The sequence below is a fragment of the Bacillus rossius genome, chromosome 16 (genome assembly GCF_032445375.1).
Source record: "Bacillus rossius redtenbacheri isolate Brsri chromosome 16, Brsri_v3, whole genome shotgun sequence".
Classification (NCBI taxonomy): Eukaryota; Metazoa; Arthropoda; class Insecta; order Phasmatodea; family Bacillidae; genus Bacillus; species Bacillus rossius.
In genome coordinates, this window is record NC_086343.1 from 19,786,496 (window position 1) to 19,805,168 (window position 18,673).

General features: G+C 37.0%; 1 protein-coding gene across 1 annotated transcript; it reads left to right on the forward strand.

The window, feature by feature from the left end:
* The first annotated feature begins 4,018 nt into the window (after window positions 1–4,018).
* LOC134539833 (malectin) lies at window positions 4,019–14,563 on the forward strand. The gene is made up of 4 exons (XM_063382132.1): window positions 4,019–4,547; window positions 6,511–6,693; window positions 7,560–7,617; window positions 10,885–14,563. The coding sequence occupies exons 1-4, from the start codon at window positions 4,194–4,196 to the stop codon at window positions 11,091–11,093; spliced, it is 804 nt and encodes a 267-aa protein (XP_063238202.1). The 5' UTR covers window positions 4,019–4,193; the 3' UTR covers window positions 11,094–14,563.
* The last annotated feature ends 4,110 nt before the right edge of the window (window positions 14,564–18,673 follow it).

Here is an 18,673-nt window from a genome sequence, read left to right on the forward strand (position 1 = left end):
GGCAACCCCCCCCCCTCCCCCAACCCATTCAAACCCTTCCCACCCTTCCCAAATTCCTCGCGTAGTGACAGCTCAGGCAATTATCCTGTCCCAAAACATAGCTGTGGAGCAAGAATGTACTTGCCTAACCCTGCCACACAAGTGTGCAGTGAGAGACTTTTCTCAACAGCTGGCAACATTGTGACGTGTAGAAGAGAGAGTCTACTCCCTGAAAATGTAGAACAGCTTGTGTTTCTCCACAAAAATTTTAATTAGCTAATATGTAGTGATGTGACAAGACTTTTTTTTAATACAAACTAATTATAAAATTGGAGAACCTTAAAATTTTAAGTACTGTCAGTTTTTTGATTCTACATACATTGTATCAGTAACTAGGTACCTGTTATCATATTGTAATGTGGTGTGATATAACATGCTTTATGGGATTTCAATTCTCATTCCAATTATTCGAACTCAATATTCGTATTAGAGAATAATTTGGTATTTGTATTCGAATTAGATTCAAACTAAAAAACTGATATTCGCACAGGCTTAGTGACCCCTTTTCAGCAGTGACGGGAAAAAACTACCTTCATTGTCTCGTTCCGAACTGTAGAAGTCCGCCGCACTTGCAACCCGAAGCATGAGTGTACACTACAATTTTTGGCCTCTTTTGCAGCATACTACAGAGATGGGCTAGATAGACCCTTCTTGAATGAGGCCTTTTTTTTTAATCTCACTTTTTTTCTCCTAGCTGGATGGAGTTCTATTGGTATACATCTTGCAGATTTGAAAATATCTGCATGTTTCAAAAAAATTAATGAGTTTACTCACTTAGTTTCTACTGCTCAGGATAAAACAAGTGGGAAGTTGTGCCTGTTCACAAGTTTGCTTGCAACTTTTATAGGTAACGCCTCTGGTTTTGATGTAATGTGGTGCTTGCTTTTTTAAAATTATTTTTTGAGAAGTTTATAGTAGTTTCTTGCATTGATGAAAGAAAAGGGATCAGTGTAGTAAACTGAACGATATTTAAAGATAAAACAAAAATATACATATACATTTATGTTTTTCTGCATGGCTATCATTTTTATATTGAAAGTCATAACTTAAACTACATTAAAATATCTGCAATGAATTAATGTGCAGGAAAGAATTAAGGTAAGTAAAGTAAATATTAAATTCTTATGAAAAATTTAACTGGGGTAAAATAGGTGCTTCTTTTGTGTATTATTTAAACATTTTCCTTTTGCTAATAGTCAGAGGACAACCAAGGTCTTGAACTATGGGGATTAGAAAATTAGGGGTGTTAAACATCTACTAGGTAGAGGTAAACAAACCCATTTAAGAGAAAGCCCTGAAACATGAGATATATTGTTTGGATGTGCTGGTATGGCAATGGGATTGAAGTAAGATCCCTTTTTTTATTTATAAAAACTTACCCTTGCAATTACAATGATAATAAATTACACAAACGTTTATAGTAGTTACTGTGCAGTTAAACATACATTATGGCATTGGGGATGCGCAGAACGAGAAAGCGTTCGTCCGCTAATTGGACAGGCTTTCATACGTCAATCGTGGACGTAATACACACAATTTTAAATTGTGTGCCAATTAGAAAAAAAAGTTCCATAGATATTCCTTGGTGAAGATTGTCTCTAAATATATCATATATGGTAATGTTAGAAGTTTAAATTTGTAGGAAGTGTAAAATACTGGGGGGAAAAAAAAGTCAAATAAATAAGTTAATTAGGGGGAAAATATGATTTTGTCGTACTGAAAAGAATTATACGACCAAGTTCTTAAAACAACAAATACAATATATTTTCGAATAAATCTGACATCATGTTTTCCCTTTGCATGGGTTAATAAACTTTTTTTTTTATTAAAAGTGCCCCACTGTTAATGGTATGACGAACAATTTCCGTCCAACATTACTATTCAAGCAGTACAAAGCTAAAATTTTGCTTCTATGGAGGAATAAATTAGAAACAAAGAAGCCACCTTGGTTTAACTATTTTTAAATTCGCTCCAAGTCATAATATTTCATTAGATTTTGACGTGATAACGTCTTATAAATCTATGAACGCCAGCTGCACACACGAAAAAGCATGACTCATTGTCACGTTCCGCTTGAGCTGAGCGTGCAAGAACCGGCCAACCACCGTGCCAGATAATCTTCTATAATTTCAAACAGGTTAAGGCGGGCTTTTTAAAAGCAACAATTTAAAAAATTGATTTATTTGTCCAATTTCATCAAATTAACAATGTATTGACTTTTATTTGATTTCTGTTTATTTCTATAACTAATTGTTCGTGATGCCGTCACCTGACCTCTGTGAAAGGCCCGGGGGGTACCTGACGGGCTCTACGGGCGTCGCGATGCTCTTGTTGTCCGGAGGGGTGCCAGGCTAGCGGGCTGCTAGGCCGTTGGTGTTGGGTCGTGGGTACTCTGCCCCCGCGTGCTTCGCCAGGTACACGGCTTGAATCTACCCTGAATGGCTCTCCCTTGACTGTGAAGGCCGCTCGGCCGTGTGGAGGACGAGAGACTACGGAAAATTAGTGTACACGAGTTGGTGAGAATTACCTTTAATTTAGTCCCGCTACAAAACACTCTCACCAAAACCCTTGGCGACGTCTAGCCATTACACAATTAACACAAAAAGAAAAAACACAACACTATGCGACACTAATAGTTACCGCGGCAGTCTCGCGGGGCGTGGGTCGATGCTCGCTGGAGACGGCCAGCGCCGAAAGTTAACGGGTGCAGGGGGGGCTCTATGAGCGGGCTCCTAAAATCGGCGAAACACTTACGTGTGTGCAGCCGGCAGGCATATGCACGGCGTTCTTAAGAAAAAACACTTTCGCTGGAGTCGGCCAGTACCGTACGTTCTGTGATACGATACGTAGCGCGGTATCACACTGAAGACGGTCGGGATAGGCCCGGCTCCGCAAAATACGCGCCAAGTCGACGTGGGCAGCGGTGAATTAACAAAAGGTTTTAAATTTAAAGATTTAGTACAGAATAAAAATAATCAATGAAAGAAAACTTGGATGCTGCCCACGGACACACGTCTGTTCCCGGCGCGGAGTGGTTGGAGACTGCCGAACATGGCCGCCTCGCAAGGAAGAGAAACTTTCTCTTCTTTTTGAGTCGGCGTCAAAAAACTTAAATTAATTGAATTTACTCTATTACCAGTTAAAACATGTACCAGGTGCCCAATTAAAATGTAGCACCTGGTAATTGGGTGCTTAAGGCTTAAAAATGGTTTTAATGTATTTAATTATTTAAATTGTGACATCAAGTTAGCGACTGTATATTTACTAACATATTGTCCCACTGCGAATTGTTTTAGAGGGATTTCTCCTATTCTGACTTGATCATAGTCACGGGCATTTTAATTAAGGCCAGTGGCCGCGGTGACTGTTAATGCGGTTTGTTGTCTGCTCTGTGCGTGGTGTACTCGCCCGGAGTGGCTACGACGCACTTATTACATGTCGGGTAATTAGTAATTTCGTACTAATGGCTTTTCCCTTAATTGAATTATGGGTTCGAGCCTCCGGGGTTCCGTACCTTTAAATTTCATTATGTCTATTGGGGTCACGCCCGAGGCGCTCGCCTGACTCAATCTGGCTGGGCAAGGGGCGCGCTACGAAAACGGGATACGGTACGTGGGCGGTGGGGAGCACGGGCTTAACGGCCATGGTCGGTACGACGTCAGTGACTATATTTAAACAAATTATTTAAATTAAATTTGCAAAAACTGTAACTAATATTTGAAAATTAAAAAAGTATGCAATTTTTCATCAATGTTTTCTTATGACGTTATCACGTAAAATTATCGTCCGTAAACCGACTTTTTTTAAATTATCTCTTATTTAAGTAGATGAATCGAAATTTAAAATTTTTGGAGATTTTAAAATTCTATTGGAAAATATTTAGCATCCTGTTTTTAGTTCCTACGTTAGTCGTTATTAAATTAGACAATATTAGTAGCTTTAATTTTGTTTCATTTTTTGTAGGTTCTATGGTTGCGTGGCATCGAACACGTCTGCGGTTTGCCGGTGTTGTTTACGTTGCTCTTCTGTGTGGTTATTTGAAGATGAGTTTTGGATTGTGTATTTCGTTTGTACAATAGTGTTATTTACATTCTTTCGCGTATTATTGTTAGTTTAATGTTTTTGATAACATAATATTGAAGGCGTATTAAAAGATGAACTACTATTTTTTCCCATTCGTTTTGTTTTGTATTTATACATTATCTTGGTTGGCTGAAAATGTGGGTGCCGTGGACGTAATTTATGCCGTCAATGCTGGTGGAGATGCGCATACGGATGTTTTTGGCGTGAAGTTCGAGAGAGACCCGCTTCAAGGAAAAGTGGGAACAGCGTCGGATTATGGCAAGCAACTTCTGATCGGTCGTGTGCTACCGGCCGATCAAGTTCTTTACCAGACGGAAAGATACCATCACAGCACTTTTGGATACGACATTCCAATAAGCGAAGACGGGGATTACGTTTTGATTCTAAAATTTTGTGAAGTTTACTTTAATGCTCCAAATATGAAGGTTAGTGTAGTTAAAAGCCTTAGTTATTTGTGTTCTAGTATTATTTAATATTAGCTTATTGATAACCTGATCTGTGTCACACTGCTTTAGCAGCATGGGTGGAGTAAGTGCTGATGGCACTTTTCAATTAACCTATTTAAAAATGCTTAAGGTAGGTTGGCACAAGTTTGTGACAAAACACATATCGTTTAGAAACAAGCAGAATTCAAAAAGTTAAAATTTCCTAAATACATTTTCATGTTTTCAGAAACCTCAAAATTTCACATTTACTGTAGTTCTTTCACACTGTAACAATTTAGTACAATGTTAGTCACAGTCGCTATAATTTTCCCATGGTACTAAAGGGTAATTTTGACCAAAAAAAATTAAATGAAAATATATGTAGTATATTTTTTTTCTTTCTAACATTTTTTTCTAATTATTCATTAAAACAGCAAAGCTTCAATCGTAATATTTCGTTACCTGAGACTGAATTCCTTTTTTAATAAGTGAACTAAATTGTATATTGAAAATGTTTCAATAATATATTTAATCTAACCCAAATAACTGTTCACTCTGCAACAAACGGGAGTAGTCTAGATCCCAATACCAAAACAGTTTTGATGATGTCACTAACATGGCAGTGCTGACAAGAATGGAAATATGGGAGTTTTGGGCTGGGAGCATTCACATGCTTGTTTTGTACAAAATACGTTTATTTATTAAACTAACTTTTGGGGACTTTATTCTATACTACAGTCGTATAATTTACGAAACCCTGGATTTAAAATCTATTTGAAAATGAATAATTAAATGTAAAACTTGGTATCGAAAAATATACTAATCTGGGCGGGATTATTGTAAACAGTACCTACAATACTGTAGGAAATATTTCTTTGATATCGTGTACTATACTTGTATAGGTAACGATACCAGAACGTTAAGTAGTTAGTAAAGAAACATATTTTGTGCAGAACAAAACTTTTGTGCTCCCTGCCCAAGACCCCCAAATTCCTGTGCTTGTAACTCGATAGGGATCTCAGATTACAGCTGCATACTCCATCATTGCCATGACCAATGTCGTGTATGCCTTTTCCCTTACTCTCCTCCCTTCTCCTTGTAGGGCCCTTCTCCCTTCATCCCCCCACCCACTAAACCTGTTTTACCCATCCCAGGTTATTTTGTAGGGTCACTCGGTCACTCATAGGTACTTATGCCCTTATGCCACCTTTATCTCTTGCCCCTTCCAGCTATAAACTTTCCTCGATAGCTTCCTCTTCCCTGTGATTTTAACCACCTTCGTCTTTCCAACATTCAACGCCATCCCGTTCTCCTCTGTCCATCATTCTAGCAGGATCAGATCCCCCATCCCCTGACTACCTTATACACCACCCGGTCGCCTGCAAACATTCCCTTCCTTCCTCCCATTCCATTTCCTATATCATTCATCATTATCGTGAATAGCTTGGGACCTTTGGCTCTTTTGATGTCTTCCCCTCTTCAGACCTTTCCTCTCCCATTCTTACCTCTGAGGGGGGGAGGGATGGCTAACATCTTGTCTTGTCAACTGCGAGGTCATTTGTGATATATGAACTTAACACGGTACTAGGTAGGATACTAAGGAAGGAATCTTTCATTGGTTTTAGTCAGGAACCACTCCAGCATGTGCCTGAGTGATATGGGGAAACAGCAATATACCGAAATCAGAACGACCGCTCGTGGATTCTGATTTCAATTTTATACGATTCCCCAAAATCACCCTAGGCAAATGTAAACTTGCCCCCCGCATCTGATAATTTGTCTAATTTGTTTTGCTCGTCTTCATCTCCAATGCCCTTGCTGTTGAGATGTAAATCCGCAAATGTGGTTTCCGACCACTGATTGATGTACTTGTGCATGCTTGCAGATTCGTGCTCTAGAGTTGTTAGTTTGATACTGCGTGTAGATGCTAAGCGATGCCCAAAAATTGTGACAAATTCCCCAGGTATTCGACGTGGTGCTGAATGGAGATCACACCATAGTCCCAGACCTGGACATTTACGACAAAGTCGGCAGAGGCGTGGCTCACGACGAATACATTCCGTTCAGCGTCCGGAAAGGCCGCTTGTACCACAACGAGGAGGAGTCGGACATACGAGGTGGAAAGATCAGGGTAGAATTCATCAAGGTAAGTTTGGACACTCGAAAACACAATATGTAGTTTATTTTATTTACATCTATGAGCTCTTGTTCAGTCTCTGAAGGTACATGTGCTAGGCCCATGATCTGCAGTGGACTTAGTCTATTTTTTTGTTCTGGCCAAGTCCCAATCAACTAGTATTGCAGCCATAGTAATTTTTTTTATTCAGGGCTATCTTTAGTCTTAAGATGGGAATCCAATGATGCCATCTTACTTGGTGTGTGCAAGATTACTGGTGCTATGTTGTGAACTGTAAAGATTATTTTTAAGTTTATTTCCCAGGGAATTATTCTTAACGTAAAACATCAGGATTATGTTTTATGTATTGCTTCTTCAATATAAGGGTAGGTACTGGACAAAGGTAAATGTAGAAATCGCTCAAATACTTATACAGCTTTTATCGAAGAAACATTTGTAACAGAATGTTAAGCTTACAGTTTCTTGATATTAGAAACCAGTATAAATTTCTGATTGCACATTTGTCTTAAATTGAATCAGACATAAAAAAAATTAGGATGATTCAACAGCTGAAAAATTAAAACTGCATATTCCCAGGTAATAAAAAAAATTAGTGTTCTACAAATTCAAACATAAGCTATTAATTTGAGATTGTCCATTTGTGGTTTACCAATGTCTTGTCTCGTCAATGGTTTATGGGTATGTCACTGAAATGTACAATTATTTTTTAAGTTGGTTTGTTTTAATAATTTTTCTCATTGTATTTACTTGCCTATAGAAATGTTTCCTGTACGTTTCTTAAAATAAATTCGTGAAATTGTGTCAAATTACAGATTTAAGGTGGATGATTTCTGTGAATATAATTATGTACATAATGAATTTTTGTTTATTTCCAGGGATACAGAGATAATCCCAAAATAAATGCTATCTTGGTGCTTAAAGGAAAAATTGAAGGTATGTAATTTATTCTCCTATGTGTTACGTACCATTAATTGAGGAAGTTAATGCAAGTTTTCATAGTGAAGAGATATTTTTATGCTATTCTGAATAAATAGTGAATTATGAAATTTTGCTGTTAATGGGATTGGAGGTTTTTATTAGTATATCGTAGGATTTTTTTTTTTTTTTCAATTTATGTTTTCAGTAAATTTTTTGTGTAAATATCATATTTTTGGTAGCTTTAGGTCACGCCTTTACTTTATTGCCAGTCTCAGAACATCCACAGTGCATCAGGCCTGTACTGACCTTTCTTCCAGGAGTGGGCAGATTTGTGCCACATTGTGTGTTGCTAGCGTGTTCGGCACTCTCATGCCGGCTCCTTGCGTTGGATCGTCCGAGTCAGAACTTTGTGGTTGCTTCATAATCCTGCCCCACTAATGTGTTACTTCCGTGGCGTGTGAACATCTTCGTCGGACTTAATTTCTAAGATGGACAGAGCAGAACGTTTTGTGACCATTATGGCCAGATGTTATGTTAAATTTGTGTGTGTGTTAGTGTGTATGTGTGGAAAGGTTGCTTTAGTAGTTATTATTGGATTATTAATTTCATCTATTATATATAATAATCATAGAGATGGTGATAATGGATAAGTCATATGGCCAAATACACCCCACCAAGGTGGTGTAGTTCCATTCCCCTTAGGGTTGAAATTGAATTTTTTTCCGGGAAGCAGGAAATGTGGTTGATGTGGTTGTGGTCTGCTGTGTGTTCTCGAGATACACCTGTTCCCCCACTGATGCTTCCATTCGCCACTCGTTGTTTCTTGGTCTCGAAGTCTCTAATGACATAGATGCGGACGCTAATTCATTCCTTCTTCTCTTCCCCTCCCCCCTTCCCCCTCCGTTAAAAGTTAGCGAAAGTCCGCGTGACCTTGTACCCACCAGGATGACCACAAGAAAGGTTCTGTCATTTCAGTTTTCATAGTTTATTCTTGCTCTTTCTTACAAGATGCTTTGCAAACATTTAAAACACACATTTTGCAATGATTTTTGTATGTTCCAACATTAATTTAGAAGAGACATGATGTGATGCGACCCCTGTGACATACTTGGCCTATTTACTTGAAGAAAACTTGAATAGGTTATCTCAATGTACTTTTATTTGTTTTTTTTTTAATTCTTAGGACATGCAAAATTGTGATTGCTGGTCTTCCACGGACTCTTAATGTGTGATTAGAGTTTTGGATCCACCGATTGGTTCTGGTTGGATTGTAACGGATGCTACACTGGACTTGCATTCCAGAGGACTTTGGTTCAATTTGCAGCGTGACCTGTCCTAATTTTTGGATTTTTGCATGATTTCCCGAAGTCACTCGCAGGCAAAAGCTGATATAGTTTCTTTTACTAGAGACCATAGCCGATTGCGCTTCCAATACCCCTGTTGTGTTTTATCTTGTGATGCTCCGTTAGTGAACATACTGTAAATTAGGGTTCATCCCAAATGAAGTAAAATATTTGAATTATCGAGCTCTGAAGAAGTGAAATCTTGTTTACAATAATATTATAATAAGAAGGTCTAGTGAAATGATTTATATGGACTTTTATGATATTGATATTATGTTAAGTATGAAATATTTGTTTACCATTGTATTTGTACTATAAAATTCCCTTCTGTGGTATACACACACACACACACTATATAAAACACTATATATATATATATATATATATATATATATATATATATATATATATATATAGGGTGAATTTTAATTAGGGATGGACCAGTCATATCCCTAAATACAATAAAAACTTATGTATTGAAAAGATTTGAAGAAAAATATAGGTTAAAATGTGGTATTTTAAAAAAAATTGGACAATGACAACTTTAAAATTCTATTACAGTTCCAGAATATAATTTGTAATTTTAGTTTGGAACTATTCGAACAAAATTAACTATCTATTTTGATACAGAAACATAGTTAAAATAATGTTTAATGGGTTAAATTTTTTCAACACTTAGTTTCTTTCACTTCTTTTACATTATTTTATTTTTGACCCTTCAGATCTAAATTTGGATTCAAGGAGCTAGATTCAAAGGTATTTTTGTAATTTGTCCCAGCACTAATTTTAATGTACAGCAAAAGCTATAGTAAAATAATTTTTTGTACACTTAGGACCTAGATAGAGGACAACGGTTATGAAGTAGAAAAAGACCAAAAAGCATCAAAAGAAATCATATACAACAAAATAAGTGTACTTTATTAGAAACGAATTCCAGTGATTGAAAGCATGAATCGTAACGCAATGAATCATTGGAAAGGACTCAAATGTGTGGAAATGTTGTCTACTATAACATATTGATGTGAAATGCAGTAGAACCCTGTTATAATGTTTTTCAAGGGAGCACAAGAAAAAAACATTATAAGCAGGAAATCTCAATTTAGCTCTTAACAATGTTCGAGCTTTATACCAATGGACTCACCAAGCTATGTAAACAACTTTAATGTTAAAACCAAAGATAGTATACTTAATACATGAATTTTCTGAAGCAAGCCAACAATTTTTCAACTTTGTCTTGTTCCCTGGTTAAATTTTGTTTGTATTTAAAGATACACTGCCACATTTTTTGTAAAATTGTCTCACGATTCATGATGACAAGATTAAGAGTGAGAACGTCTACTCCTTCGCCACCTGAAAATGTTTAATTTTGGGATTCCTACGTATGAATGAAAAAAAAAAATTATTTGTAAGCAATAGAAAACACTTTTAGTTATGCCCTCGCTCAATGGTTGGCAACTTAAATATCGTAGGACTATGTACGTGCATCTGAATACCCACTGGAATGGCAAGGAAGAGAAGAGTTGACTAAGGGTGCCAACTGACACGTAACTATGAACATTGTGTACCTTCAGTATATTGCATAAAATTGTATTTTAACAAACTTCATGTATTGTATGGCAGTGATTGTAAACATAAACATATGTACATAAAGGAAACTGTTTATCGTAAGTGTTGGAATAATTTGGTTTTAAAACATTTTTTTCCCCATTTATTGAATGTTAGAAAGCAAACATTATAAGCAGGAAATTACACCATTTATGAACGTTATATGCAGGAAATAAATACATTGTCCTTATGGGGGAAATATTGGGACTTTAAAAATATGACACTATAAGCAGGAAAACATTATATGCAGGAACATTATAACAGGGTTCTACTGTAACCGAAACAATCCTAAACGATACAAACACGATAGATGTAAAGTTTGGCCGGTGCGCAGACGTCCCGAAGCTGCCCCCGCTGCCGAGCGAGCCCGAGCCGGCGGACGTGCGGGACGAGGCGGAGGACCCCCAGCCGGGCAAGAACCGGCGCCCCAGCGGGCCGCGGACGCCCGACCCCTACTCCGTGGACGACACGTCCGTCATGCTGCCCGTGTTCGTGGCCATCGGCGCCTTCATCCCGCTGCTCTTCTGCCTCTGCAAGCTGTGATCGGGCCGATGTCGCTCGGCGGACTGCGCGTGGTTTAGGTTGGCAGATATGGAGGGGTTGACACCAGTGGCTTAGCCAGGAATTTGTGTGTACGGGGGTGTGTGTTAAGAAGCATGCCCCCCCCCCCCCCCTTTCCCCGCCGTATTAAAGCGGGGGGTCCGGGGAAAATTTGGATTTTAAGGTGTAAAATAGATAGTGCTATTTTAGCAGTTTTTGGTACTTAAATTTAAATATTGTGATGGTAAAAAATTTTATCGATTTTAATATGAAATTTGTTTGAGTGATGAATAAGAAATTAATTATTAATTAAAGATTTGGTGCTTGGGGGGGGGGTTGAACCCCTAACCCCCCCCCCCCCTTCCCCCCGGCTACGCCCCTGGTTGACACACTGGTGTGCCGCAACTTTTTTGTAAGTGAAAATGAGTTTGCCATTTTGAATTTCGAAACATTCGAAAACCCCGGTAGAAAAAAAAAATTATTAAAATTATGATGTGCGGGAAGGTGGTTTTAGAAATTTGTCCGGTGTGCTGCCGATTTCGGCGTGAAAAGTTCGGGAAGCGCCGTTGGAACCTTTCAGATCAAGTCCTGCCTTGCCACGTGAACAGCAGCACGGGACTTTTGATAATGCTGAGAAAGTGATTTTTATTGTAGCTCTTCGCTGACAGATATCTGGTGCGGAGTACAACAATATATTTTTTTTTGTATAGTTGTTTTATGATGGTGAATATATTGTAGGAGTTACTGGTGCATTAGGGACTTTGTAGGTGTCGGATACCTGCTCCCGCGATCACTAAACGCTTAAGTTGTAGATAAACTACGTCTGTAAGATGGTGTTGGGCTGCAAGTATTACACAGCAAGAACATAAGGATAAAAATTTCAACACAAATACAGGCCAAACATAAATTGTGTTTCAACAACTGCCCAAACCTAAACTATGTTTCAACAACTGCAGACTTCTACTGAAGAAATACGAAGTGCATTGATCGCTTCTGAGCAATCGCAAACTGCGCTGAATGCCTTCACATTATCACAGACCGCGCAGCACGCTTTTAACTAATGCTTATGTGAGTACTTTTTCGGCCTTGGCTAAAAATTATGGGTTTGTAGCTTAAGTTTGCTTAGTTGGTGTAAGTCTTCACGTTTCGGCTGATGCCATTCCATCGGGCATGCCGGACTATAGGAAGTCAAGTTTTATGACTCAGCAGTGAGGCAAAACCATGTTTTCCAATTTTGTTAATCTCTAAAACACTTAATAGGAATATCCTGTGCACTGTCTGAATATTTCTAGACACAGAAATTGTTCTTCCGCATTAGGTATTTAAAAAACCATGTTTAAAGATAACTGGACCAGTAACCCCACAATATGTATGGACATGTTATGTATTAGTCCAGATGGCGTGCACGCAAAGAACGTACATAAATATGCCATGCATTGTCGCCTCGTTCTCAAGGCGTTCTTGTTGATTCCAGGTTAATGTTACCAAGTTGTCTTAAGATTGTAATATTAACTTGAAAAAAAAATTGTAATTTTTTTTTTGTTGACTCTGCATGTTTGAAAGGAAATAGATTTTATATTTTGATGTGATAAAATATTTATATTAGAGCAAAAGAATTTAGCATAATGTTTTTTTGTGCATAAAAGTACTTTTAATTGCATGTAGTCTGTGTAAATTTAGCTCAGAAATGTTCTTCCAGCCTCTAAATATTTATTATTTATTTTTCAAGTTCGTACTGAACTGAAAGCAAATATTGTTGGTTGTAAGTTTTCAAGCACTGACGGTTTGATAATTATTAGTGGTGTTTTATATTCATGAGAAGCTGAGAATTAGTAAGGATAAATATAGTGTTTTTGAATTCAAAACACTGGATTTTAACGTATTTTAGGAACATTTAGGTGCCGCATAGCAAATGATTTATGTAGTTCTAAACTGATAGTGGTGTATGAATATTTGAAGACTTATGGTCTACAATGCATAAGGGACAGCTTATGTTATTTGCATTAAAAATAAGTGCATAGTGTCTGGGTCCTGGAAACTTATTGAAGCTATATTAAAGTTTGCAGATGCTAACATATATACTTATTCTATTGTGCGTGATGCAATTCCGTTTTTTCCAAGAATTTCTTTAGCTCTCCATCTCTTTTGTATTTTAATAAAACGAGAAGCTTTCTTTGCAATGTCGTCATTTTTAATATAGTTCTCACTACTAGAAAAGTGGCATCTCTTTCAGCCATTTACAGCCGCTGACTGATGCTGTAACATGACATTGACACTGTAAGACGTCTTTCTGTTCCGACTCGAGGGTGAGAAGTTAGAAAGTAGCAAAACAGCTGATGGTGTGACTGGTTGGAACAGTACTGTGACAACATTTTTGCTACCTTTCATCAAACTGCAAAGCATAGCACAATATTTCAACGTGTTAGCACTGTCAGGAGATTGGCATCTGTGATTTTTGAACTGACTTGTGTTCTGTTCTAAGATGTACTGTGACATAAGACCCATGCTAATATATTTTTTTTCGGGGAAAGAGGAAACCATTGATAATATAATTTGTGTTACAGTGGTTATGGAAATGCTCTAGATAGGTGTGTGCATTACTATTGATGTCTGCTTTAGAGGGATGAGTATATCTGATTTTTTTTTAATTCAAACTGTCTGTCGTCATTACCTCAAACTATCAGATTTACTACACATTTGCTACAGATGTGAAAAACCTTGAAATAAAAGTGATATTGCAGGAAAAATATAAAATAATATACAATACAGTATTTTCTGAAGTATTATTTTAAGAGATGTTCTCAGTAGCCACAAACACAATAAAAGTCATTCTTTTTAAAAAATTAGGATTTGATAATGGTGTAAAGGAAAAATCCCTCCAAGTAATACAAAAAAAATTCAATGGTTCTATTTTCAGATTTCTGTAGCAAACCCGAATTTGTTGGCTTTTAAAATATATTATTTTAAAATTATTTAAAGCTGTTGATATTTTAGATTTTATTTCAAGTTTTTAGATATAAATTTGAGCACTGTTATTTGGTCTTTGCTTATGTGTGTGGGCAAAAATTTTAAGTTTTTTTTTTTTTTTTTTGGGTGGAGGGATTAGAGTATTTTTTTGGTACGCCCAACTGCAGAAGTGAGGATTTTTTTTTTTATGTGTTTGGGTGTTGGTTTTTGTTTTTCTACTTATTATGATTTTGTATGCCTTTATGTTTTTTTTGTAGACTTATTGGTTTGTGGATTTAGCAAAAAAATCACAGGAATCATATAAATGACACTGAATGTCTTGTACACAGCATTATGTTACTAGTTTTTTTTTTGTGTTGATAATTTGTTTGAGTAATATAAATTATATCCATTTATTACTTTCATAGTTCCTTTTCTGTGATTGATGATATGTACGGATACAGTTTTTGATTCTGTGTGTATGTGTATTTGGAAGTTAAATAAAATTGAAAAAATAATTTTTTAAATAATATATTATCAGTCTTTTATCACAGTTTAATGTTAAATTATGTTTCACGTTCATAAATTTTTTTTTTTCAGTGTATTTGAGCATTATATACTCCTTGTGCTTCCCATGTAAAAATTCTTCTACTTTTCATTCAATATGAATAATCTGGCATGTTTGGAACCATGGCTGTATATACACTCTACAGATTAGCGATTTTGTTGGATTTTCGAATGTCAGTATATTTTTAACTGTAAGCAAAGAAAACTTAATGGACTGTACACCTATATTTAAAACAATTTGTAATAAGTTGAGCTATTGCAAGAAAAATTACACATGTGGATTACTGTTTAAAAAAAAAAAGATTCTGATACGTTGTTTTATGAACAAACATCTGAACCCGCCCAAAAATAATCTGACTACTAAGCAACTGTTAGGCCTGTGCAAAGCTTGGACTAAGCAATTCAATGGAAGCTCTTTTCAAAATTTGAATTGACTTCACCAGGAAATTTGTTATTCGTTTTATTTAAAGCTTTGGTTGTGATGCAAAGCTTAAAATCATCGAAAGTCTAAAGGTGTGTTTCCACTGAGGCGACATTTTGTCGCCATGTATCATGCCACATCCTGAAAATGCAACATGTTTCCTGTCGTTTCTACAAGAACTGTTTCCACTGCTGTAACTTGTGGCAGGATACATGTTGCCTACCTGTGTATACTGCTTTCTACAAATACACGCAGTCTTTCATCAAAATGGAGGAAATTAAAGCAGTTTCTGCATTTTTGTTCTGGAATGCTGCTTAGGAACAACTGTTTCTTTGGCTAATGTGTTCTGGGTCACACTGTACCATACACATGATAAATACACAAATCATTACAATGATGTTTTTTTATTTGTGATTTTTTTTTTGCAAGATGGACGAAAAACTTAAATCTAATTAATTATTGTATATATTTACCCGCATAAGGGTCGCTCATGCGTACGAATCGCACCTTTAATTTTGGGGGAAAAAATGTAACATATTCACCATAAGGGTTGCCCCCTGCTTATGGATCGCATCATATATGTATGTTCACTAAATTTCCATGGATACATTTGAAGTGTTCCTTTTCTCAGATTATTGGCGCGTAAGAAATACAACATGGCGTTAACCCTCGGTTCTTCTTTGTCTGTTTCCTACGGGAGGCTGAGAAGTGGCCCACTCCCCCCCCTTTTCCCCCCAATTAACGACCCTTCCAATTCCCGCACTTCCTAACAAGGCAAAGGAGAAGACTGCTGTTTTTTATACCTTTACATCCCTTGCGTTCATTTTTTTTTTCAGCCCATCCCTTTGCAGATTACTCAAGCTAAAGAGTATCTAATGCATTTTTGCTTCCTTCACGTTGTCGGGATGGGATTGGACTCTTGCTTGGATCCATTCCATACCTCAAGCATTCCGAAGTTCAAACCATTTACACACCTTCATAACAGCAAGGAGTATGCATTGTAAAGGGAATTAAAACTTACAGTTGGGATTTTTCCATAATAAAAGCTTTGTTCCAACAAACAAAAAATATATATATATTAACACGAACCTATGCAGGGCCACCGGAAGCAAGTCAGCAGACATCTTCCAAAGAAAGATGTAAAAATTGGAAAACTTACTTAAATCTATCCATATTTCTCATTTTCTCTTCAAACCAATTCACGTCCATGCCAGAAATGCTGAAAGTAGCCTACCACACTAGTATTATCTTTGAAAGGTTTGTGTAATGGAAGTGCATGACTTGATGTAGGCTTTTGGACATACGCCATTGCTTAGCACATGTATGTCTGCAGAAGAAAACTACAAAAAAACACAAATTAAGCAAAAATTGCTGTTGTCAGGATTTAACGCCACACAATATTCCACAACAGGAATATGGTCAACAAACAAGGAAAAAACAAAGAAAAATGGACTAACAGAACGAAAAAACCCCCACAAATGATGACAGCACAAAAATTCCGAACCCAAAAAAATTCAACACAACAGTTGAAACGAGACAAAAAACACAGCAAAACGAAAAGATGAAACAAACACAATAGTTTTCCCAAAAACACAAAAAACAAAAAGAGAAACGAAAAAACCCTCACAAATGATGACAGCACAAAAAATATTGAACCCAAAAAATTCAGCACAACAGTCAAAACGAGACAAAAACACGACCAAACGGAAAGACGAAACAAACACAACAGTTTTCTAAAACAGAAACAAGCGACGTTTCGGGAACTGCTATCTAGTCCCGTCCTCAGGCAGAGACGCACATGGCACGGAAACACAGGAAAACTATTGTGTTTATTTCGTCTTTTCGTTTTGCTGTGTTTTTTGTCTCGTTTCAACTGTTGTGTTGAATTTTTTTGGGTTCGGAATTTTTGTGCTGTCATCATTTGTGGGGGTTTTTTCGTTCTGTTAGTCCAATTTTTCTTTGTTTTTTCCTTGTTTGTTGACCATATTCCTGTTGTGGAATATTGTGTTGCGTTAAATCCTGACAACAGCAATTTTTGCTTAATTTGTGTTTTTTGTCATTTGTGTTTTTTTGTAGTTTTCTTCTGCAGACATACATGTGCTAAGCAATGGCGTATGTCCAAAAGCCTACATCAAGTTACCACACTAGTAACCACCAGCCTCAGCGTGCCGCACTAGAAGTGTAGTCACTTCGTGATGGCTGGCTTTCAAATCGGTCCACCGATCTACTGTGATCGTAGTGCTAATGCTTCCTCCGTGGTGAGTGTTAGGTTTGGGGCTGCAAAGTGGTGGCTGGTTGGGAAGACTGTACGTACATTAATCATCAATGCTTCTGCATCATAACAATCACTAAGGAGTTCAGATAACCAGTTGACAAAGTCTTTACCAGCCACTCATCCCCAAAATTTTTCAATACTTTAATTGTATTTGAATATGAATAATGAAAACACAAACATCTTCAATTTTAAAAACATCCTTAACTTCGTTTGTTCCCCCCCCCCCCCCCCCCTGAAGACAACTAGTTAGCTTAGCTCGTATATTACCCAGTGTGTGCAGTTTGCCAGTTTCGCCTAAGCACATTCTGCATTACATTGTCTGTGTGCAACACTTGTAACATACAGAACATGTTGCCCCTTAACTACCGGTCAGTGTTAGAATCGCTAGCCAGGTCATCCGTCAAAGCTCGTCTGCAAAACAAGTCATGAATCAGTGTTGGGTTGGTTTCCATCCAGGATTAATATTTAGTCTGTTAGTACCACTGGATTTCCAGCAGAATTCATAGTTGATATATCCTTCCATAGAGTAGAAGTTTTTATCATTATTGTGAAATTTTGTTACAGTGACAACCTACATTGAAAAATGTTTTTGTGTGGCTCCATTATGTCTTTGACAAATATATTGTTTGTCTCACTGCAACTAAATAAGCTTGAGACGCGTATGATTTCTTTTTTAGTGTAAAATGTTAGTTTGTGATTATATCTTTTAAGAATTACGATGTTTTCTCACTCCATTCAGTTTATTAAAGAGGCATAAATTAACTGAAACCATACTGCCATTATTCATATAGTGTATTTATTTTTGAATATTAAAAAACATTATGTCCATTTACTTTTTTAATGGACAACCTAGTTTTTTTTTCATCTCAGTTACCTTTTTCTATGCAAGGGGCTATAATATTGTTGTCTAGAGAGTTTTGCAGATTATGGTTAGAGAACTTTGCCAGTAAGGCTGTTAAAATCTTGTAAAAACATGATTCTATTCTCCGTTCACTCTTAGCTGAGTTTTGAAATAAACAAACACCGTCGTATCACTGCGCCGCATCAGCAAGTGATAGGCTGAATTCAAATTTGCGCGCCAAGCACTAGTTGCAACACACACACTTCAGTACAGTCTGTGCTAATAAAATAATGGAGAAGTAAGTAATTCTTTCCTTGCACGAAGCACACTGCTCTTCGAAAGACCCGTAAATTCCGCAGTTAAACTCGCGATATTGTTCACACGACAATCTGGATATTTTTCTGAAAATGTTTTAAAAACATTCAACACAATAGTTTTCTGTGCACTTTTCAAAGGCTTTCCCATTCTGTGTTTTACAAATCTCGGTCCGGCGTCAGCCATAACAAACCGTGCGCGCGCGAATCCGAAATACA